Source organism: Zophobas morio, unplaced genomic scaffold (genome assembly GCF_036711695.1).
Source record: "Zophobas morio isolate AGI-343-1 ecotype UQ-CSIRO unplaced genomic scaffold, CSIRO_AGI_Zmor_V1 ptg000002l, whole genome shotgun sequence".
NCBI lineage: Eukaryota > Metazoa > Arthropoda > Insecta > Coleoptera > Tenebrionidae > Zophobas > Zophobas morio.
In genome coordinates, this window is record NW_026972107.1 from 6496063 (window position 1) to 6522945 (window position 26883).

The 26883-nt window shown below is 36.8% G+C and overlaps 1 protein-coding gene across 2 annotated transcripts in view; it reads left to right on the forward strand.

Annotated features, from left to right (window-relative positions):
- The first annotated feature begins 4949 nt into the window (after positions 1 to 4949).
- LOC135126054 (CREB-binding protein-like) overlaps positions 4950 to 26883 on the forward strand; it is a 34346-nt gene continuing 12412 nt past the window's right edge. Inside the window, exons 1-11 of one of the 2 annotated variants that reach the window (XM_064051847.1) lie at positions 4950 to 5975; positions 6145 to 6246; positions 9057 to 9482; positions 12671 to 12852; positions 13086 to 13491; positions 13634 to 13933; positions 15798 to 17162; positions 19133 to 19180; positions 19667 to 20110; positions 20162 to 20451; positions 20504 to 20661. In XM_064051847.1, coding sequence (XP_063907917.1) covers positions 5894 to 5975; positions 6145 to 6246; positions 9057 to 9482; positions 12671 to 12852; positions 13086 to 13491; positions 13634 to 13933; positions 15798 to 17162; positions 19133 to 19180; positions 19667 to 20110; positions 20162 to 20451; positions 20504 to 20661 — 3803 coding nt within the window. In that variant the 5' untranslated portion in view covers positions 4950 to 5893. The remainder of the gene's footprint in view (positions 5976 to 6144; positions 6247 to 9056; positions 9483 to 12670; positions 12853 to 13085; positions 13492 to 13633; positions 13934 to 15797; positions 17163 to 19132; positions 19181 to 19666; positions 20111 to 20161; positions 20452 to 20503; positions 20662 to 26883) is intronic. The other variant, XM_064051855.1, reaches the window with a different exon arrangement.

Below are 26883 nucleotides of genomic sequence, written 5' to 3' on the forward strand. Positions count from 1 at the left end.
CAGCTTTAAATGAAAATATATCAGTGTTTATATAGTTTTACAACACTGCCTGACAAATCCGTACCTGTGTTGAGTACCTGGGATAATCCCATTACCAGAATATTGTGTCAATGCTCATTTGGTGTAGAGATAATAGGCTGGCCCTGTACGTACAGCAAGCATAAGCCTTTTTCGGGTGTAAATCTTTCTTCAACTGTTAACGTCCCTATCATTACCCACCATATAAGTACCTACAACTCAAACGAATTTACTGTTATATATCCGTAAAGATAATAATCTTCAACATTTAACTAAGTAATCTGTTTTCGACAGAACCCAGTGGCGTACCAAAATATGTATTTACTTTTTTTTTATGCAAAATTTATTCAAAATAGAAAGAGATAGACATTAAATCGTAGTAGCTACGTACTTACTTTGCATTTTTAGTAACCAATGATTAGAACAGTTACTTTTAAAAAATATTCCATTACAATTACAAATTATTTATAAAAAAAAGTAATTCCTTTCAATTATTCATTACTTTAACAATTACTTTTTGTACTTTGAAAAATTTGATGAGGAGACAATTTTAGATATTTGTTGTATAGGTACGTTATTTTTTCTAACATCCAAGGGGTCAAGAAAAAACTTGTTATAATCAAAAAGGCAATGAGTGATTTATTTTATTAACGTATTTGTTACATATTCACATCACTTATAGTATAGTGAAATATATCCAGCATTTTTGAGTTAAGTTTTTATTTTACAGAATTTTGTCATCAACATTTTTGCAAGGACACGCATATGAACTAGGATTGGTGCAATGTAGTACTAAAAATAACAGTATTGTATTCCCAAAATTTTCTGGCAAAACGGAGTGAGCTGTTTCTGATTTAATCAATAAAATAAATTGACACATTCATTAATTTTTGTGAGCCACCTGTATAAGCAAATCTCAAAAATATAAATGCAATGATAAATCCCAAGTAAAAACTCCTCATATTTTGCATATTTCGGGTAGATTTAGGAATTTAACTCGTTAGTAGGGAAATTTGCAATTTAACATCTTTAAATTTCACAAGTTTTTGCAAGATTAGTAGGGGCAAAATCAGTTTTATCTTAACAAATATTATGACTGCCCACCCGCCCCCCATTTTCCCACAGGATGTCGTTTGCCGAAATAAGTCTTATCTTACCAAGTAGGTACTAGCCCCATCCACCCGCCTCCTATTTTCTCAGAGGGTACTACCTGCTAATACTTGCTAAGATAAGTCTTATTTTGGCAAATGACATATCCTCTGAGAAAATACGGGCGGGCGGGCGGGCGGGGCTAGTACTTGCTCAGATAAGACTGATTTTGGCAAACGTCATACCCTCTGAGAAAATAGAGGGCGGGTGGGCGGGCCTAGTATTTGCTAACATAAGTCTTATTTTGGCCAATGACATCCTCTGAGAAAACAAAGGGCGGGTGGGCGGGGCTAGTACTTGGTAAGATAAGACTTATTTTGGCAAATGATATATCCTCTGAGAAAATAGGGGGCCGGTCGGTGGGGCTAGCACTTTAAAAGGGTTAAATTGCAAATTTCCATAGTAACGAATTAAATTCCTAAATTTGATTGGATGTTTATATTTTAACAACTCGGTCATTAATTTTTCTGAGACACCCTGTATAAGCAAATTTAAAAAATATTAATTATATACTAAAAATAAATCACAATTATAGACTCATCATATTTCGCACATTTAAGATATTCAGTATTATTTTGAGGTGACGTCATCAATTTTTTAGGGGGGATGAGCAAACATATTTTGATAAAAAATTTACCATGCTTATGATAACTTTAAAACATCTCCAAAATTTCAAAGAATTGCAGTTTTTGAGTCACCCTTTTTAAGCAAATTTAAAAATTATGAATGCAGTGATAAATCACACACTGAACATATTTTGTACATTTTAGATAGGATTTATTCGACACAATTTTGAGATAACGTCGTCAATTTTTTGGAGGGGATAAGCAAATATATTTTGATTAAACATTTATTATGCTTATTATAATTTTAAACATCTGCAAGATTTCAAAGCATTCAGTTTGGCAGATTCAAAATTAAATTGCAAAATGTTGTTTTATAATTTTAATTTTCTTCCAAAAATCTGGATGTTTTGGGTAAAAACTCAATTCGGAGTCATAAACTACATGTGTAGGACTGTGTTATTTTTGTACAATTTAAAACCCATTTTGATGTCATCACATTATTGGTGGCGAAGATTAGAATTTTGGTTAGCGTTTTACCATCTAAGTATTGTACATTATATTCCTAATATAAAGACAAAATTTGATAACAATCGGCCCAGTACTTTTGGAGATTATCTGTCTAATAAAAATCAGGACGGCAGACAGACGGACAGACAGACAGACAGACAGACGGAAACGGGAGACCTATTTCTTCGTACTCTAGAGGTCATGAAAGATCGAGGAAACGTAAAATTAGAGAGTCCGCCGACGGACTCGATTACAATACTTCCTTCGCTTACACTCGGGAAGTAAAAAAGCACAAAATTTAGTCTTTTTGCCAATAATATAACAAAACTTGAAAGTGTTGGTCTACCTAGGTAGAAGCAAGTTAATGGAAATACTATTTTTTTTTTTTTGTATTTCGGGACTCGTGGACATAACAAATAAGAAGAAGAGATGTCAATTAGGTTGGTAAAATTTCTCACATGTCATCGCTTTTTAAGTTAAGACGCAAATGGTAGTTATAATTGAACGTCTTGAAAAAGCGGTAAAATAAACTGCGAAACTGTCGACGTAGAAGACATCTGTTCTTCTTATTTGTTATGTCCACGAGTCCCGAAATACCAAAAAAAAAGTATAAAGTAAAAATGGACAAGAATAAAATTATGGATATTAATGGAAATAGCTGAAAACACTGGAAGGTACTTCTGGAAATCTGGCTTATTAATTGCTTTCAATAAGATGAAAGTACTGCTACTAAAGAATGGTGGATTTTAACAGTGTCTGATTATGTCGACGGAACATCGAGAAATTTCTTCGGAGCGTAAACTCAAGTCAAAACAATAGGTCACCCGTTTCCGTCTGTTTGTCTGTCTGTCTGACGTCTGTCCGGATTTTTATTAGACAGATAGTCTCCGAAACTACTGAACCAGTTGTTAGATTTTATATGTGTATTACAAATATCGTGTAAATTATCAAAATTTGGCTAATCATCCCTACCAACAATTTATTAACGTAATCTCTAAAATTTAAACAGTAGTAAATATTATTTAAATTTTATAAAATTAGATACTCCTGCAGATGTGGTTTATGAACCCCTGTTGAATTTTTATCCTAGACATTCAGATTTTTGGAGAAAAAAATCAAAATTAGAACTTTGAAACTGCTCTGAAATTTTGGACACGTTTTAGGTTGTCGTAAGCATGATAAATCCCCCATCAATTTTTTTTGGTGATTCCAAAAGCATTGTTTATTATTATTTCAAATCTAATACTCATCTGAATGATTCGAGATTAGATTATTATCGGACCATTTAGATAAAATTTCTATACTGAAATCAGTATAAAGTAAAATGGTGCGTTTCACTATTTAAGCTCTTTTTAAAATCTGTTTTTCATCTATGTTAAGGTACTTTACTATGTTTTTTAGCAAACTAGCCAGTTTTGACGTTGAAGTTTTTTATTGATATTTATAAAATAAAAAAATCAATGTTTGTTTGTTTTTTCACCCAATTTTTAAGGTTTGTGCTAGTAGTCGAATTCGGTCGAAGTATAAACATAAACAGTCGAAGTTACGCACATACAGCATCAGTCATCTGCTTTAAATATGTTTCATATTTGTTTTAGCTTTGTTTTCTTGGTAGAGTCCTCAAAATTCCAAAAAAATTTCCAAAACGCCAATGACGCCAAGAAAAAAAAAATAATACCCACACAACATCTATACAATACCATAGGGCACTACTTTATAAATTCCCCGGCTTACCCCCATGTCCTCAATCCGACACTCGATTTTAACATTGACAAGTAATTGTGATAGGGATCAATCATTCTGAAGATCTGAATTTCCCCCAAATGTTATATGTAAAAGATCCAATTTTACTCCGGAAAATATCGAAATAATTAGTTAAATGTATGAAAAAAAAGTTATTGCTTAAAGTGCCCATTTTGTCTTTTTTATAAGCCTTTTTTCTATTCTTAAATGTTCTATTTTTAAATTTTTCACAACCTAAAATCCGTCCTCTGGTTATTAGGAATGAGTCCAAGTCCACTCTACCCAGCGAGAGATTTTAATTTCACCAATAGCGCTTAAGATTTAGTGGTCAGTTAATAAGTAGAATGAAAAAAAATCTATGTTTGTTGAAACCACAGGTTGAAACCGTACAAAAAATAATAATTGCAAAGAATTCACTGAATGGGTGTAATCTTGGTTGCCTATCTAAAATAAAAAAATGTATTTTTGTTGAGAGATCTCCGACCCTTTTCACCAATAAAAGCAAATACCGTCTGTTTAAACATAATAAGAATAAGAAAAACCAAAATCAGATTAATGTTGTTAATTAATTATGAATTCGGGGGTCAGTTTTACTCTGGAAAATAGAAAAAAAACCTTTTTTTTTAATAAAATCCACTAGATAGAAGTTGCATTCGAATAATAAATTAAAACTTTATAATTTGTTTAAACAATTAATTGTCGCAAACAAGGTGTTTGTCTTATTGCGCAAGTTTTCGCTGAACTGAAGCTAGATATTCCGAAATAAATAATGAATGTATGAAAATATAGGTAAATTCTGATAGCGGAAGTATTTCTGCCTGGAAACATTATTTTTTTTTAGATTATGCAGTTCAGTGAAGACAAAAAATAAATAATTTCTGATTTTTGTTTTATTTTACGACTTGAAACAAATTGTGATTTTTTTTTTGAGAAATCGCAAAAAAAAGTGAAACGATGTGACTAATTCTTTTTCTTATCACAGTCGAAAAAATCTTCTCCGCCATTCGCAGTACTCGAGCAAAATCCGCCCGTCTCGCTCTCGATCTACTTCTTGTGCGTTCGCCCCCCGGTGTTATTGTTCTGTATCATTCCACGCGTCCGCTATCATCCATCTTCCAGCGTCGCCGCGAAGAGCGTAAAAAGCTGCGTTTCGCACTTGCCGCATCCTCCCGGTCCGGAAGTTCCGGTATCTTGAAATAAATGTCGCAATGTTTATTTACTCGCCATCTCTGCCGGCCGCTATATAAAGGTGCCCTGCTGTCAAAACACGGCTTTGTTGGTGCGCGATTTGGTCTCAGTTGTTTTCAGCGTCAAGGTTCTCCGTTCGGGCGACTCCGGCGTGACGTCACTCGTGACGCCGAGCGCTGCGTCACGTCGTGTTTTCCGGGAGCAGCCGACCAATCCCGCGCCGAACTACGGTCACGTGCGCGCCGTCCGCCAATGACGACGCGGCTTCGCCGTAATAGATGGTACATTTCTGACAAGCGTAGAAAAAGTTTCATCAACAGCCGCCATTTTGCCTGTTTGAGAACGCGTTGAATTTCGTATGAATTCCGCAAACCGTGGGGTCGTATGTGAATCAAAGGGGTGTCTTTCGGTCGGACGCGGCGTCTGATGCTGGTGTGGTGGTCGCGAGACGCAGTTGCTTGTTAGAAGAGGGTGCCCAGGTGCGTGGTGTAGCGGATCATTGTGCCGTCCGACGGAAGATGGTGAGAGGCAGCGCGAGTGCGATCGGCCAGTCAGAGTGAGTCCATGATGGCCGATGGGTGACTGCCCCAATATGTGCCTTGTGAGATGCGTCGGCCCTCGGACACCGGCTGCAGGGACTGTTTGGCGCCCGTTCTCGCGATTCGCCGCCGCCGCGACGCGTAAATAGTGCAGTGCTCTCGCGAACAGGACTGCCGAGTGCCATGGCCGACCATCTCGTCGATGGGCCGCCGAGCGCCAAACGGCAGAAGCTGGACCCCTTCCAGGGGCCCTCGGACTCCTCAGGTAACCACGACTCCCCATAACCCCACTCGCATGCCCACTGTTGTCGCGGCTGCATGACACTTCCAAAACAAACACCACGGCCATAACCTACACCCTAACCCCCATTCTGTCATACGCTAACCCTCACCACTGGTAGACATGGAGTAATCTGTTTATACCTAACTGTTAGCTTACAACTACCCCTTGGGCTCCACGCAGGGCCTGGCGGCGGCAGTGGGTGGCGGTGTCTCCAATCCGGCTCAGCAGCAGTGGAACCTGTGCCACCAGCAAAGTAAATACAACTACCTCTAACACCTCCGAAAGGAAACCGACTAACCCGCTAATCTCAACAAAATTACTAATCCTGGTGTGGCGAGAGAGCATGAACGTGCTTTGTTTTAGTTGAACCTCATTGTTGTTCCGAAGCATATGCACTTTACACTGGATGTAACCACTGCTGGTTGCTTCGACTTAGTTTTTTGTCTTTGTCTCAATTCATGTTTGTTGCTTTTAGTTGAGGTTATCGAACGAACTTGCTGGAGATGCCCTTTGCACGTCAAGTCTCGTCCATATGCCAAAAACTAGCTGGAAACGCTTAGAAAGGAACACAAACTTAACTCAATTTTAAGATGCTTTGCTTGATTTTTTTTTTACTTTTTCAATATTGTTTATTCACCTTCCAGTTTTTATTTACTAAAAGTTTGTTTATATCGTTCTATTCCTTGCCACTATCTCGCTTGATCTTTAGAGTTGTCTTCGGAACTTGCAAAATTAATAAATACATGATCTGTAACAACCACATAATTGTAAAAATATGCAAATGTAATAATTATTAAAACAATCAAGATAAAATTTGGCTGATTGGATATATTCTCTAGATAATAATAAATGCACAATTTCTTATTTTATTACTAAATTATTGATATAGTTCAGTATTTTTTTTACATTTGTAGGAAATGTATTAGCTCTTTTAATAAATAAAATAAAAAAAAAAATAAAAATGCCGAAAATAATAAAACAGACAAGATTTGTGTACCGTGAAAATGGCAACAGAATGTCAGTTCTGTCATACTTTGCTGACAACATGTAAAAAAATGTGTTTAATTCTATTATAATTTTTTTAAATAATATTTATGTTCAACAAACCTTAGAACGGGACGTTATAGAAAACAATTTTACTTTCAAACCTTATAAAAAAATTTCAATCAGATTTCTGAATACCATAAAACTGTACAATTGTTTGTGCATGTTGCTTTCTTTAGATGTAAGGAATAGATTTTTTAACAAATTACGTTAGAACATGCATACATACAATGAAATTAATTTTTTTAATGTCGTTTTCTTGTGTTAAACGTTCTGTAGAAAATTACGAAAATGACAACACTCGTTTTTTGATATTTTTTCTAATTGTGGATCATCTTAATCAGTTTTGTTATTTGAACATTCATTTGTTTGATATGTTTTGTAACTAACATTTATTTTTTGTGTAAAACTTAAGTCATTCAACTTTTTTTTTTGGAAATACATGTTATTTAAAAAATTAATTGAAAAAAACTTCTTTGCTGTTGCTTTCAAGATTTTGCCCTTTTCAGAATACTTTCGAGTTGTATTAGATACTAAAATTTTATAGTAAAAGAAATAAAGAATTATCCTTTTTTTTTGTTTTGTAATTTTGGACTGTTAAGGTTGTAATCACTCAAAAGTTGGTAACAATCATTTTAAATGGGGCACCAACTCAACGGTACATCATTAAATTCACAAGTCTAAGTTCGAGAAAAATCACTAAAAAATTCTTTACGTTAATTTGATGTTCACTTACAAAAACAAAATATCGTTTAGATGGATGATAAAAAAAAACTGAAAATTTAGTCAGATTCACCCTGAACAATTTTTAATTTTTTATATATTATTTATATAAAATGAAAAAAATTATGGATAAAGACAAGATACCTCCAAAATTATTTTGAAAAATGAAGGTCCAATCGATTTCAAATCACCCAAAATAGTGAATTAAAATATGGTAGTTTAGAAAAAAAAAGAATATTTCGACAAAAGGATTTTTAAAATTATTATTTTTTCTCTCTCAACATCCAATTTTCATTTTTTGTAAGAGAAAAAATATTGTGTTTATAACTTTTTTTTGTTTTCTCGTTTATTTTTTCTCGAGTCTGAATACAATTTTCATTAAACGTTAGTTTTACAAGATACTTTTTACAAAATGTAAGGATTTCATAGCTTTACTGACAAGTTTTTCCTCAATTTTTTCTCTTCTTTTTTCACAGGCATGAACCCATTTCTTGTATCCATAGTACTAAGTTCAGAACTAAATTTGAGCCAAGGTCAATAAAAAATTGGTCGTTCTAAATTAAATTACAGACTTTTTGGAATTTGTCCTACTTTTTCTATATATCATTAGAAAAAAAAAGAAAAATTACTGATAGGTGTGCCTTTAAAAGCTTTTTGATAATTCTTGTCTGACTATATTTTTAATTTCATGTAAGGGCATACCTGAAGTAAGATTAGTTTGATGTTGCCAGCATTGTATTAGAGAAATTTTGATATTTGTAGTAATTTTTTCACTTATCAAAATTAACGTTGGATAACTATATTCAAGTCTCAAAATTGATCCTCTTTGTAAATATTTTTAAAATACACAACTTGAACTTCACAAGTCAAGGCAACGTTATTAGCCTGACATCATCCCATAGACGATGATAGTGACACTAATTTTTACACAAATTCAAAGTTGTGCAAGGGTTCAGGGTTTGAAAACCCCTTCCATGGTTTTTTAATTTAATCTTTACCTTGCTAAAGAACCCGTAACACTTCAGTACTCGTTACAACTCCAATTTGTAACGGGGTTGAACTGTTGCAAACATTTCACTACGACACTCACCAAACGCACCGCGGTACTCCGCGTGTCTTAAAAAAAATCCAAATCTCATTCGTCGCATGCCTTTTAAACTTATCGCCTCTATTGCGAAACCCCGTTACATAATCCCCTATCTCGCATTCCGCGATAACCGGCGGCTTATCGGGCCTCCAGCAAGTTCGTCCGTTCTTCGCAAAAACCCCTATTTTGACTCTGCCTTGTCTACACAGATGTGCTTTCGAATATGGACATGTTCGATCTCGAGAACGACCTCCCCGACGAGCTAATGACGCCGCCGACGTCGTGGACCATGTCGGACAACATGGGCAACAGCAAGCCGCCGCCCCACGGCCCCGGCCCCGGGACGCTCCAGAACGGCGGCATCGACGGCGGCGACAACAGCAGCAGTTTAAGACAGATACAGCTCAACATGTTACAGGGCAATAAGAATTTGATAGGAAGCGCCTTGGCGATGGCCAGCGGACAGCTGGGGAGCAAGAGTCCCAATATGCAGTCGCCGCCGAACGTCTCGGTGGCGAAGGGGAACGTCGTCGAAATGAACCTGAGCAGCCTGCCGTCGAGCATCTCGAATAATGCCGGGCTGCAGTCGATGGCGAATAATGGGACTTCGCCGCAGATTATGAGTTCGATACAAGGTGAGATAATTGTGAAGTTATAAATTTTAAGGATTTGTTTATAATTTCCTCAAAAAATCCACTGTCAAATATTTTTTTTTTGTTGGGTTTTGCTGCTTGAACTTTCTTCCTAGGGTATTGCTCATCCTTCAGGTCTTGAGTATTTTCAGTAAATGACTTAATGTCGTGAAAACAGTTTTTGTGTAGTGATAAAATTCTGCAACCCAAAAGTTAATCAGCTCGAGCCATTGGTTCGTAAAACAATAAATGATACACTCTTGGTCGAATGTAGCAGTTGCCTACGGCTGAACAGGATCGTATCCACTTTATGGCATACTCGTAAATCATAATTGTACCTCACAAGATTCACACTCTTGTTTGTAAAAATAGGGCAAGGTTTCAGGGTTGAAAAACCTACTTGATGGTTTTTTAATTTAATCTTTATCTTGCCAGAGCAGTCGTAGCACTTCTAGTCTTGTTATGACCAATTTGTAACAAGGAGAAGTGTTACAAACATTGATTAATTTTCTCGGAAGGGCTTTAAAAGTAACAGGAAGTGGCGACATTTTCCTGAATACAACCCTGCAATTTATACAGATTTCAAAACGGCGTGAAGTATGGACGAAAATCCCCACGGTGAAGGTTGTCGACGAGTTTTGGTCTAAATAGCATTAGTAGTACTCTACAGTAGTTACACATTTTATTTATTTATTTTTTTTTATTATTATTTTTGTCATTCTTCATACAAAGTCGGTTTCAATTTTAATGCATTTTGCTCATATTCAATATCCAATCTTATCTTTTCCGTTTTTTGAAGTCGCAATATTTATATTTTAGCAACAGTATAGTATAATAAAATGAAGTATTATCTCATGTCTGTTTACATTTGTTAAATTTGACCTATTTGTGGTTCTGTTTTTGGTTTTGATTTCCAGTTCTGAACTCATAGGATACCTTTTCCCCGAATTAACTTTCACGTAACTTCACTTACAAAACGTATAATCTTTTTTTTATTTATTTAATTTGTTTTATTTTTAAGCGTATGTATTATTTTTTTATATTCTTTTATATTTTAAAATATCATCCATTGCTTTGCTGTATTTTTTTTTCTAACATTTCTGTATCTAAAACAAACATTTCATATACAGTATGTCCCCGGATTGAGTTCACAAGATGAAAAAAAACTTTTCTATTTTACAAAAAAAATGACATAGGAATAACATTTTTTGTTTAATTCAAAACGAATAAATCTGCAATTAAAATTTTAATATTAGCAGGCTGTGTCTTTAAAATCGAAAAAAAAACTAAAAGTAACGAATAACTTAGAAATATGAAAAAAATAATTTTAAGAGTACAGACCAGGAATATTGAAGTTTTAATTGCAGATTTATTCGTTTTGAATTAAGCAAAAAATGTTATTCCTATGTCATTTTTTTGTAAAATTGAAAATACAGTTTTTTTTTTTTCGTCTTATGAACTCAATCCGGGTACATACTGTATACTTAGTGGCGGCCAAAATTCAGTATTTGTAAAAAATGATGAAGCTAAAAATATTGGCGTTTGCAAAATTTTACTATTTCACTTGTTTCTCAGAGTACATGACATCCTATATACAGCCTGTTATTGAAAGGTACGTACAAAATAAAATCGGCAATTGGTCTTGAAGTATAGGTGCTAAGAGTTAAAAAAAAGTTCAGGTAAAAGTGTTCTCCTTTTAGAGATAAAAATTATTAAAATTTATGTCCAAATTCCTTGTACGCCTCTGATAAAAAGATCATTCGTTTCTATAGTAACACTTAGTCTTGACAAAAGTTTTATTGTTACAGTTGCCAGGATTTACTAAAATAAATTAATTTTACCTATTTATCCTTCAGTAGCGTCTAAAAAGGTTGGATAAGGGTTAATTTTCCCCTTATAATTTTGATAACACAAAATAGGTTTTTGCGACTTCTTAGACTTCGCGAAGAACTGTCCATTTTGTTGTACGTACCTTTCAGTAACACCCTGTATGTATAAAATTCTAGTTTTTAGGACTAAAAGATTTTTCTATGAAAAAAACATTTTTATTTGACCAAAAGTGTGATAATAAAAAAAATATTTAAAAATGTAATGAATAAAATGGTTTTTTTTTTTTTTTTATATATCTAATCTCGAGAACTGAAAAAACTGTCAAAAAACTCATACGAGGTTTATCGAGATTTTTGACAGTTGCCTAAAAATTATCAAAGAACTCTTGTTCATGGTGGTCCCGTACCAAGATTTTCGAAAAAAATCGTTTTAGAATTAATTTTTTTACATACATATTTCGAAAATCACCATTGTTCACTTTATGGATTCTGAAAAAATAGTTGTAATTTTCGAAAAAATGAAGCCAAAAATAATTTCTACTGGTTGAAATCTACAAGAAAATTAATTTTCGAGTGATGCTTGAAGAACTGTCAAAAAATTTATACAGGTGATAGTAAAAAGTAGAAATTTTTGAAAAATTGTCTTGAAATCTCCAAAAAATACATTTCGACGAATGATTCGCAAAACTACGTGTTGAGGATCCCGGAGCAAATTCGGTTTGAAAATGAATTTTTTTAAATATTTAATTTCGGAAGCTCGAAAAACGATAAAAAAAATCATAGATTTACTGAAAAATTCCGAATTTTGAAAAGTTGCCTAAAAATCTTCAAAAAATTCTCAGAAATAATCTTCCCTATGTATATTTTTATTTTTTTCTCGCTTTTTTTATTTTCGATTTTATTTGAACAAGAGTGTTAAAATAAGAAAAAAATATTTAAAAATGTAGAAACAAAAAATAATTGTGCATTTTTGCCGCCAATTTTTAAATTTTACAGTTGGAATTTTTGCTATTATGCAACATGATTATAAAGATCGTACAAGTTGGTTTTAAAAAAGATGTCGCTGGCGTGTCCTTGATGTCGATAGCAAATCTGCCATTCGAACTGAATTATTGGTTGCCTATCTATCAAGCAGCAAACATTGAAAAAATTTATAGAAACTGACATTTGCAACAACGAGACGATAAAATTTATGAAATTTCAAAATTAGTTTATTTTTATCCAATTTTTGAAGATTTTTTTGGTACGAAAAACATGTGCCGATTAGAAAATAAAATAAAGATGTTTTAGTGTATATTTTGGCGTTGTATCAGCGACGCTGGCGAATTTGGACATATTGCTAAATGGTAGTTTTCGTTTCAGGGATGAACAATAGCGCTGGTGGTAATATGATTATGACCAACAGTAGCATGAGCACGATGGCGGGAATGGCCGGAGGAGGATTAGTCGTTAGCAGTACGGTAAACAAACCGTTAACTAACACGACGAACATGATGGCACCGGGCCAACCCCATCATCCAGGAAATCATACAGTACCTCAACAGGTTCGAATTTTTATTTATGTAAAAATGGGGCAAGGTTTCAGGGTTTGAAAACCGACTTAATGGTTTTTTAATTTAATCTTTATCTTGCCAGAGCAATCGTATCACTTCAAGTCTTGCTACGACCAATTTGTAGCAAGGTGAAGTGTTACAAACATTGATTGATTTTCTGGTAGTATTTTATTTAGAATGGTGGTAAAGAAATCGTGATCTAACACACTAATTTCTTCGTTTAGCCCATGCAGAACGGCCCGATGTTGAACCGCGTGCCAATCGGGCACCTTAACGCCCGAGCCCCGGGCCCCCACGGCGTCCACCCCCTCGGTACGCGAATGCAGGCGCCGGGGATGATGCAACTCAGCAGCGCCGTCGGCCAGGGCATGCCTGGAAATACTCCATATTCATATCCAAACGCCGGACCTCAGGGTGTGGCCACTCCTCAACCTCACGGGAATAAACTAGGACTTCCTCAGACGAGGTTCGGGGGACCCGCGGGCCCCAGCAGCGAGGGCGGCATGGCCCCCACGCAGCTCCCCGCCCCCTCGCCCGCCCAGCCCCAGTCCGGAGCGCCGTCGGGCTCGCAGCCCGGCCCGCAGACGGCGACGCAGAACCAGGGCACGGGACCGCCGCCATCCTCGACGGGTAAGTGTCGATCGAAGAAGGCACCGACTAACAAAGCACAAAATTGTTTGATTGAAACTGGATGGTAGCCTTTGTTGGCCGGTGGATCGATCTGTAGTGCATGTCTTGTCTTATGTTGTCTTCACACTACGTTGTCTAGCAGACCCCGAAAAACGCAAGCTGATCCAACAACAGCTGGTGTTGTTACTGCATGCGCACAAGTGCCAGAGACGCGAGTCGCAGGCGAATGGTGAAGTGTGGCAGTGCAATCTGCCCCACTGCAAGACGATGAAAAACGTACTGAATCACATGACGACGTGTAACGCCGGAAAGAGCTGCTCAGTAGCTCATTGTAGTTCCTCAAGACAGATCATAAGCCATTGGAAACATTGCACGAAGATGGACTGCCCGGTCTGCTTGCCACTGAAGCAGGCCGACAAGAATCGAAATAATAACCCGAACGGTAAGTTGAGGGATGGAGTAGGTCGGGAGTTTTAATTGTATGGTTTTTGTCTAAAACGTCATGGTTTTGTTCCAAGAACCCGATTACCAAAAATGAAAATAAAAAAGTAATAAAACGAAACAGCGCGATTATTTTTGAGCGCAGAAAACACAGGAATTACCTAGATTCCGTTTTAAGTCAGTATAGTTGGACGTTAATCTTCGTCTATAGTTAACTTGAAATTTTTATAATTTTCATTAGTTATTATCAGAGATTATGTACAGTTATGTCCAATAATGTGCAGTTATCATAGTAACCAATTATGTATATTATCTTGTCGACCTAATCGTCACTTTTATAAATAAACTAATGAATGTGTTATTAAACAATAGAAATCAGCTAGTTCCACTTTAATGGAATTTCATTAAAATCAGACATAAAATAAAGCTAAACAAAGTATTAGTGCTCCATTTTAATTATTGAACAGTAAAGTTGAAGCGAAGTTTGCTCCGACTGAACTAAATTTTTGTAAATAGCGAAAAATCTCTTTGCCGATACTTGAGTCACGAAGTTTTTTAGTCGATATTTGAGTAATTTCTGCTTGAGGGAATGAAAGACATGCACCTGTCAATTTTTTTCTATAATGATAGAGGTGAAGAATATTTTTTCACTTGCAATGTAAATGTGTATTGAGATAGAAATGTTGGTGTGACTAACATCTGTAAGTTTTATTGCATTTTAGAAATTTATATTTATGGCTGGAAGTAAATATAAATAACCGACGTACTAAAGAACTCATTTTGTATTGAGATAGCGCAAATAACAATGCTCAATGAGCAATAATAAAACACGATAGCATCTTAATAAAGACATATTTGCACTTGTAATGTGAAAAGTTCTGTGGTTGTTGAATAAAAGATGATGTTCCACCTCTCCAGGAGAATATTTATGGAAGAATATTTTTATGATGTAAACACACAAAGTTAAACTTTTTTGTTTCTTCAAAATGGTTAGTAAAATTAAATTAGTTAATTGATCGACAGCGCCACCGAAATTTTTGTGGTACCATGTTTATATTTAGAGAATCTCAAAAATGGACCGAATTGTTCAAGGTCGCGTTAAGTACTATTTTGAAAATATAATTATTAATTCCAGAATCACAATAGTGGCTATAGATAAATAAAGGTCGCAAAAGTGGGTTACACTATGTGATTTGTGTATTATTTTTGTGATACAGTTTATCGAAAAATTATACGATTTGTTTTTAGCAGATGGGATTTTTAATTATTAGGTATGATTTGGATGCGACCGAAATGTCAAATTTAATAAGCTAACAAAACTCATTTAAATCAAACAAATTTCTACCTAACATTCTTCCAATGTATAAATAAATACTTGAAGTTAAAACTTATTATTGTCGTTGAGGGGCCATTTTCCCGTTGAAATCTATTTTACAATGTCCGTTTGCCATTTGATCCCCCACGGTTTTTATTTGATAGAGGTTATTACAAAACAAACATTGCAAAATTTATTTTTATAATTTTTCAAAGAAACGGAATATATTTACTTTGACACTGTATGCATATCTTATTTTAATTTATTAAAGGTTTTCATAAATAAAAATCAAATTCGCATAATCAAATTTTATAATTTTTTGAAAAAGCTGGATTTGTTTTATTGTACTTCAGGGGCGAGGGAAGGTCTGTTTGAACAATAATGGAACATCGAGAAAACAAAATTACGTATGCAATAAGACTATCATTTTTGGGTTGAATTTGAAGATAGTTATATGCAAGATAATTTTTCTTGAAAGTAAATCACATGGTGTAAACCCACTTTAGCTTTATTTTTGATCCATGTGTTTCAATAATTTCCGTTTTTGCAGCGACTGCTAACCCGCCTCAAAGTACTCAGTCAATAAATCCATCGGCGACGGACATGCGAAGGGCGTACGACGCCCTGGGCATCCAGTGTCCTACGACCGGTGCCGGTGCGACCCCCACCGGATTAATTCCGAACGCGGGCCAGCAACGATCCTGCATAAGACTCCCAATCGCGGGCGGCCCCAACATGGCCGCGAGCCTCGGCGTCCGCGCCATGCCCCCGTCGAGCGTCCAGCCCGCCCCCAACGTCAGCCTGCCCCTCGGAAGCGACTCCGCTTCGAACACAAACCAAGGCGTCAGCCAAACCGCCGCGAATCTCCAGCAGAGCGTCTCCAACGTGATCTTCGGACTGACGAACGACGCGGCGGGCCAAGGCCTGGTGGGACCCGGCGGCCTGCAAGCCGGCCAAGTGACGGCCTCACCTGTACAAGGGACCAAAGAGTGGCACCAGTCAGTCACGCCCGATCTCAGAAACCACCTGGTGCACAAACTAGTACAAGCGATTTTCCCCACGCCCGACCCCCAAGCCATGCTGGACAAGCGCATGCACAACCTCGTCGCGTACGCCCGCAAGGTCGAGGGCGACATGTACGAGATGGCCAACTCCCGCTCCGAGTACTACCACCTCCTCGCCGAGAAGATCTACAAAATCCAGAAGGAGCTCGAAGAGAAACGCCAGAAGCGCAAGGAGCAGCAGCTGCTGCACAACCAGCCGCCGCAGATCCGGCCGGCGCTCCAGGGCGCCGCGTCGGGGGTGGCGCGGCCGCCCGGCGTCGGCGCGCTTCCCCAGCAGGCGCAGCCGAGCCTCCGCAGCGGCTCGCCGGCCCTCGGCGGACTCGGCGCGCTCAACCAGGCCGGCGGCCGCCTGTTCGTGCAGAACGCCGCCGCGCCGCAGAGCAACCAGCAGCCCAACGTGGTGGGGCTTCCGGGGCCGAGCCCGACGGCCTCGAGCAACCCGGGGCTGTCGCCGTTCGGCGCGATGGGCCAAGGGGGTCCAGGCAGCGCGGCGCCCTCCACGTCCACCGGGAACCAGTTCGTCGCTTCCAACGGGCCGGTCAGCCTGCCGCAGGCGTCGCCGGCCAGCTCCACGCAGCAGCAGGCGCAGCAGTTCAACGACATCATGAAGAGCCGGCTGGCGCCGGCGCCGTCGCCGTCGGCCTTCGGCCTCCAGTCGCAGACTATGACGCAGCAGAGTCAAGGACAAGTCAATAACAATATCAACACGACTCGAATATCGGCGACGCCGAACTCCGAATCGGTCACGACGCCCCACGCCACCGGGCCCAAGTCGGTCAGCTCGTCGAGGGGGCCGTCGCCAGCGCCGGCCACGCCGGTGCAGTCTTCGCCAGCGACGGCAGCTAGTCTGGGTGAGTGTGCTAGTCTGATCAACGTTTTTGGTGAAAGTTCGCTGGCAGCGGTCGTCGGTTTTGCAGACCGAAGTTTCGTTCAAAATCAAATTTCATTATTTTCATAATTCGATGTTCTAGTTTTAGTTGAAAGGGTAAAAAACTCACAATACATTTTAAACGAGAAAGTTTGCGGTTTTCGGAGCAAGTCGGTATATGAATTTCCACAATTTTTCGATTTTTTTTTATTTTCATATTTTTTACATTAAATTTTTTTGGTTTTGTAGGTTAAGATCAATTGGAAGTTTCCTTGTTTTCTTTAATGGTACTATACATAAACAGTACTGATTCTAACAATGAAAGTGATCGTATTCATGTCTTTAAATTTCTTTAAAAAATCTTTCTTTGTTTCAAAATTTTCAGAAAATGTTTTCTTTATTATTATTCTGCGACAAAATTGTACTTTGTACGTATTAATTATTATTAATATTATTATTATTGTAAAATTTCGATAGTCAATAACAAGACTTTTCCAATTAATATATTTCAAATCAAACCGTGTCTGCAACAGCTAGGCATAAATGCGGCACATAATAAATGTTTAAATGACGTTGAGGTCAATTTTATGAATAATCCTAACAAATTCAGGTCGTATGTTCAGTCTAAAAAGGGTCAGACTAGAATTCCTGACAATGACGTTTAACAATAATATATTCAATAATTCTCCTTTTGATGTCGTCAATGAATTTGCAATTTATTTTTAAGTCATCATATATTACACCACAGAATAATTCTTCGTCAATTGAATTATATAGGGTGTCTCTTTTATTTGATACAACCCCTGTAACTTTTATATTCTTCAAGATAAACCTGTAGTTCTTTGAGCAAATGATATCATTTTAGAAGATCTATGTCATGACAACCTCACATTTTTATTATCACTTGAGGTAGAACTGGAAATGACGGCAATTTTTTTTATGGAACACCAAGTATATTTTTCATAAATGGAAAGATGGATCCACCAATAAACTGCTTAGGATTATAGTAATAATGATTTACACTTTCTCTCCAATTGGCTGCCTGAAAGTAACAAAGGTCCTATGAATTAGATGTGTGTTTGGAAGGTCGTGTTTCTAGATATCTCATTCATTGTTAGAAATAGCAGAAAAAGTCAATGCCAAATTAATATCTGTTTTACAATATTTTGTGGAGAAGTGATTTGTTGTGGTAGAACTGAAATGAAATTATTGTATACAGAGTGTCTATAAAAAATACAACCCCTATGTTTTGTTTCCGCATCTTATTAAATTTTTTGTTCTCTTCCTCATTTGTTACGTATTTTCTATATTTAATGTTGATTGTAAACTGCAATTTTTTACTTTTTTAAGAGAGACATCGCCATATTAGAAGAAGAAGAACAAAAAATAGAGTAAGGTACAGTAATAAAATACAGGTGGTCTATTTGAAAAAACTGAAATATGTTATAATGGTCAATGATGTCCAATTTGGACAAGTAATCCGAATCAGGAGAGCGTTGTAAATCACCACCTTTATAATCCTGAGCAGCTTATTTGGGGGCTTTCAATAAACACTTTTGGAAATACACAGTCAATGTTCACTATTTGGTGGACTTTATTATACAGTGTTTTTAAATCGGACGATAACTTAATTCTTTGTAACTTCTCAAAATCCTTTGTTATTACATATTTTTAATAATAAATGTAAAATCATCTCATTTGCATGGACAAATCTGGTCGAATCTATAACTATGCCATAAAAAACAAATCTCTAACTGGGTTATTTATTTAGACTCACATTTATGTATTATATTAGTCATTCATACATCTTCTCTGCTTGGCTTTATAATTAGACAATCTAGAAAATTTAATAATATCAATGCAATAAAAACTTTGTTTAATGCTTATGTTGTTCTTGTTTGCAATATGGATGTATGTTATTTGGCATCCTATTTATTTTTATTTTATTTATAGAATCAGTGCAAGGAAGATATCTTAAATTTCTATGGTTCAAAATGCATGGTACGTATCCTACTCATGGAATAGACAATACTTTATTAATAAGAGAGGGTGAAATGCTGTCTTTACTCAACAGAAGACACAGGTAACAAAGAAAGATCTTTTTTAAGAAATACAAAAGATTACGCCATAAAATTAAAAAACAAGACAATTTTTTTTTACTGTTTTTGGAAATGACTTGATGCCGAACCGAAAAACCCAAGTCTAAAAAATGAAATTTTAACCAAATAAATGCATAATAACTGGATCAAAGATCCATGTACCAACTTCTTCAAAAAACGGCAAATTCTTTAATTGAAAATGCGTTGCTGATGGATTCTCTGTACTTTTCGCCCGCCGTATTGTATGGTAAATTTAAATTTGATCTACCTGATCATTCGACCATTTTTCCATATTAAGTGGGTTATGTAACCGCATGTTAGTCAAATTTCGGTATTAAAATCGCGTTTCAATGGTATCCGGAAGTCAAAATCTCCCTTGATTTTCCAGGCAAAGGAATGAGTAGCGCCGAACGAGCGGCCCAAAACGCTCCCCGCCAATCGTCAATGTCTTCGCAAATGGCCGCCATAACGGCCGCCCACGATCGAGAAGACGATTCTCCATCGCCGCCGCCGAATAGCATCAAAGGTAAACTAGATCAAATCAAAGAAGAGAACTCCATGGATGTTAAACACATCAAACAAGAAGTCGACGACGAACAAAGCCAAAGCGAAGGTGGTAAGAACATCAAGAATGAAATCAAAATGGAAATCAAAACCGAGATCAAGTCGGAACCGATGGACGATTGCGAGCCGAAGATTAAAGAAGAAATCCACGTGAAGGAGGAACAAGGGGTTGCGGATAGCTCGATCGACGTCAAACCAACGATCTCGGACGGTTCTCTGGTACCGATGGGTTGTAGCAGTAGCGGCGCCAACAAACATAGGAAATGCAGTAAGTCGGTGGGTGGTTTTCGGTAGACGGGTGTTAAATCGGTGTTTGTAGTTTTTAAATTTGACGAGCTTCGGCAGAAACTTATGCCCACTTTGGAGAAGTTGTACCGGCAAGATCCGGAGAGTTTGCCGTTTAGACAACCGGTGGACCCGCAGACTTTGGGGATACCGGATTATTTCGACATCGTGAAGAGACCTATGGATTTGTCGACGATTAAGAAGAAGTTGGACTTGGGGCAGTACACGGATCCGTGGGAGTACGTTGACGACGTGTGGTTGATGTTTGACAACGCGTGGTTATACAACAGGAAAACCAGCAGAGTTTACCGGTACTGTACAAAAGTGAGTTTCGAGATGGTTTATGGTTCTTGGTGGTAAAGATAATGGTTTGCAGCTGTCTGAAGTGTTCGAGATGGAGATAGATCCGGTGATGCAGTCGATGGGGTACTGTTGCGGCCGGAAGTACACTTTCAATCCACAAGTTTTGTGTTGTTATGGGAAGCAGCTGTGCACGATTCCAAGGGACGCCAAATACTACAGCTACCAGAACAGGTTAGTGTCGGTCCGTACTGGTATTCTAGATATAGCACTGTATTGACGAACTGTTAGTCGGAGTATGTTGGTGAAGTCCGCTTCATTGGGTCACATACATTCAAATTTAACGTAATCAGGTACCGCGATTGGGGTTCGGATGAATCCGGGTCACGGTACCACCCCACCCCTCCACATCTGTCGGCATGCTTGCTTGATCATCACCTCAGAGTCAGTAAGAATCACGATTGTCCCACACGACCTGCTAGATTATAGAGACGCAAATGGCCTGAAGTTACTCACTTCGGTTAATCCCGCATGGCGCCACCTTCCAAAAGTTAGATGATGTTAACACCCGTGATTTTTTTTGTCAGCGCGTTAGTAAAATGCGAATTCAAATTTGTCTTATCCCCACCAACAATTTGATGACGTCATGTCAACATTTTGCTTAGTAATGGGGTCATTAAATCTATAGAAATAGGAATTGTTTCATAGTTTTTTGAAGCACATATTTTTCATAATATTTATGAATTCTTGATATGTTGCGATATAGTTCCAAATATGTTAATAGCGCTGCTAAACTAGTCAAAAATCATTATCCAGGGAACTGAGAACGCTTCCAGATAACGTGAGATTTTGACTAAAAAAATTTCGACAGAACTTCCCTCGCTTGTGAAGTACAGTCCAACAAATACTGCTTCTCTGAAATACAGGGTGTCCCAGAATTCGCGCCATTCCCGTGAATGACATGTTCCCTGTCCCGAACTGTGCCGTAATTCGCAAAAAGAATTGTCCAGGCTTTAACCGTGTGAGAACTGGAAGGCGATTAAGTTGACCAATAGAGAGGCTGCTTTTATATCCGAACGTTTCTATGTTCAAAGTTACCTATGTCAAGAACAAAAAATCCGGTAATACTAAAGTTGAATGAATTTTTTCCGAATCCCCCTCCGTCAACAAAAGGAAACAGAAGTGTGGTTATAAATTTAATCATTTTGACAATTGTTTGTCATAAACTGTCACGAAGTTCATCACTGACCTGAACAGACGCTTCTGCCCCCAAAGATGACTGATTAATGTACACAGAGACGTCAAGGTTTACTTTAAGGCAAGTAGCATGGGACAGAAGTTATTTCTGCTGCCATTCTAGTTAAATTGTGTTTGACTGAGCTGTACATGTCATAACATAAGAGAAGCTGTTTCATTTCATCGTAGGCAAATAATACATTTATTACTATTCTACATAGTGTAGATACCGAAGAGCAGGTATTAGAAGTCATTTTCTTAGAGCCCCGTGAATAATGTGTTGTTCTTTTTAACGAAAAGTGGTGCATTTTCAGAATTCACTATGCATCATATCCCTGACATTAAGTTTATTGTTATTTCTAAAAAAGAGTACCACATGTTCATTCAAAGAACGTTATTATAAGTGTACTAAAACATAAATATCGCTTTTGATTAATCGGTGCTTATGATTTTCAATAAACAGTATCAATTTTTACCGAACAGCTTTGTTGCTGATACCTAATCTAAGCAACGAAAAAAGAGACGAGACTCCACTTCTCTGGTGTATTGAAATCATACGTATCTGCTGTGGTGTCAATCATGTGGGGGAGATACTGAAAACGGAGACTTATTCAAGAATAATATTGATGTTGCACATGATGATTTAAAACAGTTTCTTTAAAGTTGTGAGTACTTTCTAGAGATTGAAAAGATCCGAATAAAAAATGTGACAAAAATCGTTTAGTTGCATTTTTTTTTTATTTAAGGACAATACAAACTATAAACAAATCAGTACCAATACCACTAAGTCACTGATGTCTTATTCATACTAGTATAAAGAATATTTGGAAATGATGTTAATTTATGGAGAATGTAAACGCTCTGCTGTGCGCGAATTTACAGGTCTTTTCCCCAACCATCGGCTCCTTGACCAGCATGTGTTTCGTCGTTTGTTGCATCCAGCAAAAGAAGATGGATCTTTTTAGCCTATTCGGAAAGGCCTTCCTGGGGCTACACGGATTATACGCGTAGACGGTGAAGAACAAGTGGCACAAATGAATGGATGCTCAAGATCGATCATGCATCGTATCCTTACAGACAAAAATCTGCATCCTTACTATTGACGAAAGTGCAGCATCTGCGACGAGCCGACTGCGCGACGAGGGCATGTTGCTCAATGGTTACTGCGACAAAATGAACTAAATCCTGATTTTTCACGGCACATTCTTTTCGCCGACGAATGTTCATTTTCCCGAAAAGGAATATTTAATGCGCACCATTGGCACTTCTGGGCAAACGAAAATCCACATTTCGCTAACGTGAGAGCATATCCAGAGCAATACTATTAATCTATGGGCTGGAATCGGGTAGTCGGTTGGTCCCAGATGCTGCACTCTCGTGTAATGGTAAGGATGCAGTTTTCTCTCTTGAAGGATACGATGAGTGGTCGATCTTGAGCATCCACTCATTTGCGCTACGCAGCGGACACTTCTCCTAGGATCCGCTTCCATCAATATTATTCTTGAATAAGTCTCCGTTTTCAGTATCTCCCCCACATGATTGACACCACAGCAGATACCTATGATTTCAATACACCAGAGTCTCGTCTCTTTTTTCGTTGCTTAGATTAGGTATCAGCAACAAAGCTGTTCGGTAAAAATTGATACTGTTTATTGAAAATCATAAGCACCGATTAATCAAAAGCGATATTTATGTTTTAGTACACTTAATAACGTTCTTTGAATGAACATGTGGTACTCTTTTTTAGAAATAACAATAAACTTAATATCAGGGATATGATGCATAGTGAATTCTGAAAATGCACTACTTTTCGTTAAAAAGAACAACACATTATTCACGGGGCTCTAAGAAAATGACTTCTAATACCTGCTCTTCGGTATCTACACTATGTAGAATAGTAATAAATGTATTATTTGCCTACGATGAAATGAAACAGCTTCTTTTATGACATGTACAGCCCAGTTAAACACAATTTAACTAGAATGGCAGCAGAAATAACTTCTGTCCCATGCTACTTGGCTTAAAGTAAACCTTGACGTCTCTGTGTACATTAATCAGTCATCTTTGGGGGCAGAAGCGTCTGTTCAGGTCAGTGATGAACTTCGTGACAGTTTATGACAAACAATTGTCAAAATGATTGAATTTATAACCACACTTCTGTTTCCTTCTGTTGACGGAGGGGGATTCGGAAAAAATTCATTCAACTTTAGTATTACCCGATTTTTTGTTCTTGGCATAGGTAACTTTGAACATAGAAACGTTCAGATATAAAAGCAGCCTCTCTATTGGTCAACTTAATCGCCTTCCAGTTCTCACACGGTTAAAGCCTGGACAATTCTTTTTGCGAATTACGGCACAGTTCGGGACAGGGAACATGTCATTCACGGGAGTGGCGCGAATTCTGGGACACCCTGTATAATAAAATTTAATTTTGGTGAATTTTACTTTTTTATAATAACCTCTATGGAGTAAAAACAATATAGAAGGAACCAGTCATTGTGTAACAAAAAAAAGGTTTCACCTTCTTAAAAAAAGACAGTTGGAGCCCCCGAGAAGATTTAATATTCTTAAAATAAGACACTTGGGGCCCCCGAGAAGGTTTACATTAAAAAAAAAAAGAAATTTGGGACCCCCGAGAAAGTTCTAATTTTTAACAAACATAATTGGCACCCCCGAGAAGGTTTCACATTAAAAAAAAAAAGATATTTGGGGCCTCCGAGAAGGTTTTATATTCTAAAAAAAACATTGGCGCCCCGAGAAGGTTTAACATTCTTACAAAAGACATTTAGCGCTTCCGAGAAGGTTTTATATTTTAAAAAAAGTCGTTTGGGGCCCCGAGAAGGTTTTACATTTTTTAACAAGACAGTTGAGTCCCCCGAGGTTTCACGTTAAAAAAAAGACAAAAAAGTGCTATATTTTTATATTTCTAATACAAAACAATAAGGCTCTCCGAGACACTTTTGCATTAAAAAAACACTAGGGGACTTTTCAAAGTTTCCTAAAACAAAACAAGAGATCTTCAAGATTTTTTCACATTCTTGAAAAAAATTAGTGATTTTTTAACAATTTTCCTAAAACAAATCACCAGAGATCCCTGAGATTCTTAATTGTTTTACTAAAACAAAAAACTAGGAGTTGTAAAGATTCTTTCACCTTCTTGAAAAAATGACGCTAGACGACCCCGAGATTCTTTAAAAATATTTCTAAAATAAAAACACTAGGGGCCTCCGAGATTCTTAAATCTTAAAAAAAAAAAAATCACTAGGGGTCGTCAAGAAACTTTCACTTTAAAAAGATACCAGGGGACTCCAAAATTCTTTAAAAATGTTTCTAAAACAAAACATTAGGGAGCTTCAAGATTCTTTTACATTTTTAAAACAAGATTCTCCAGGGGATCCAGCGATTCTTTAAAAAAATTCTAAAACAAAACACCGGGGACTTCAGAGATTCTTAAATCTTGTTACTAAAACAAAATACGAGGAGTCCCTAAGATTCTGTTACATTATTAAAAAAAAAATACATTAAACGGCCCCAAGATTCTTTAATGTTCTTAAAAAAGATACTAGGGGAGCCAGTGAGTGTTTCAAAATTTCCTGAAACAAAAAACCAAAAACTTTTCTGCTAAAAAAAGTCCCTAAGATTTTTTACATTTTTAACACTAAGAAACTCCGCGATTCTTTAAAAAATTTCCTAAAAAAAACACTATGGGTTTCCAAGATACTTTGACATTCTAAAAAAAAAAGATACCAAGGGACCCGAGATTCCTAAATCTTTTTACTAAAACAAAATACTAGGAAGCCTAAGATTCTTTCATATTCCTAAAAAATGACTCTAGACGACCCCGAAATTCTTTAAAAATATTTCTAAAATAAAACACCCGGGGCCTCCCGAGATTCTTAAATCTAAAAAAAAAAAAATCACTAGGGGTCGTCAAGAAACTTTCACTTTAAAAAGACACCAGGAGACTCCAAAATTCTTTAAAAATGTTTCTAAAACAAAACATTAGGGAGCTTCAAGATTCTTTTACATTTTTAAAACAAGATTCTCCAGGGGATCCAGCGATTCTTTAAAAAAATCCTAAAACAAAACACCGGGGACTTCAGAGATTTTTAAATTTTTTACTAAAACAAAATACGAGGAGTCCCTACGATTCTGTTACATTATTAAAAAAAAATACACTAGACGAGCCCAGATTCTTTAATGTTCTTAAAAAAAGATACTAGGGGAGCCAGTGAGTGTTTAAAAATTTCCTGAAACAAAAAACCTAAAACTTTTCTGCTAAAAAAAAAGTCCCTAAGATTTTTCACATTCTTAATACTAAGAAACTCCGCGATTCTTTAAAAATTTCCTAAAACAAAACACTATGGGTTTCCAACAAGATACTTTGACATTCTAAAAAAAAAGGGACCCGACATTCTTAAATCTTTTTACTAAAACAAAATACTAGGAGGCCTAAGATTCTTTCATATTCCTAAAAAAATGACGCCAGACGACCCCGAGATTCTTTAAAAATATTTCTAAAATAAAACACTAGGGGCCTCCGAGATTCTTAAATCTTAAAAAAAAAAATCACTAGGGATCGTCAAGAAACTTTCACTTTAAAAAGACACCAGGGGACCCCAAAATTCTTTTAAAATGTTTCTAAAACAAAAGATTAGGGAGCTTCAAGATTCTTTTACGTTTTTAAAACAAGATTCACCAGGGGATCCAGCGATTCCTTAGAAAAATCCTAAAACAAAACACCGGGGATTTCAGAGATTCTTAAATCTTTTTACTAAAACAAAATACGAGGAGTCCCTACGATTCTGTTACATTATTTAAAAAAAAATACACTAGACGACCCCAAGATTCTTTAATGTTCTTAAAAAAGATACTAGGGGAGCCAGTGAGTGTTTAAAAATTTCCTGAAACAAAAAACCAAAAACTTTTCTGCTAAAAAAAAGTCCCCAAGATTTTTCACATTCTTAACACTAAGAAACTCCGCGATTGTTTAAAAATTTCCTAAAACAAAACACTATGGGTTTCCAAGATACTTTGACATTCTAAAAAAAAAAAAAAAAAAAGATACCAAGGAGGCTTAAGATTTTTTCAATATTCCAAAAAACGACGGTAGACGACCCCGAGATTCTTTCAAAATATTTCTAAAATAAAACACTAGGGGCCTCCGAGATTCTTAAATCTTAAAAAAAAAAATCACTAGGGTTCGTCAAGAAACTTTCA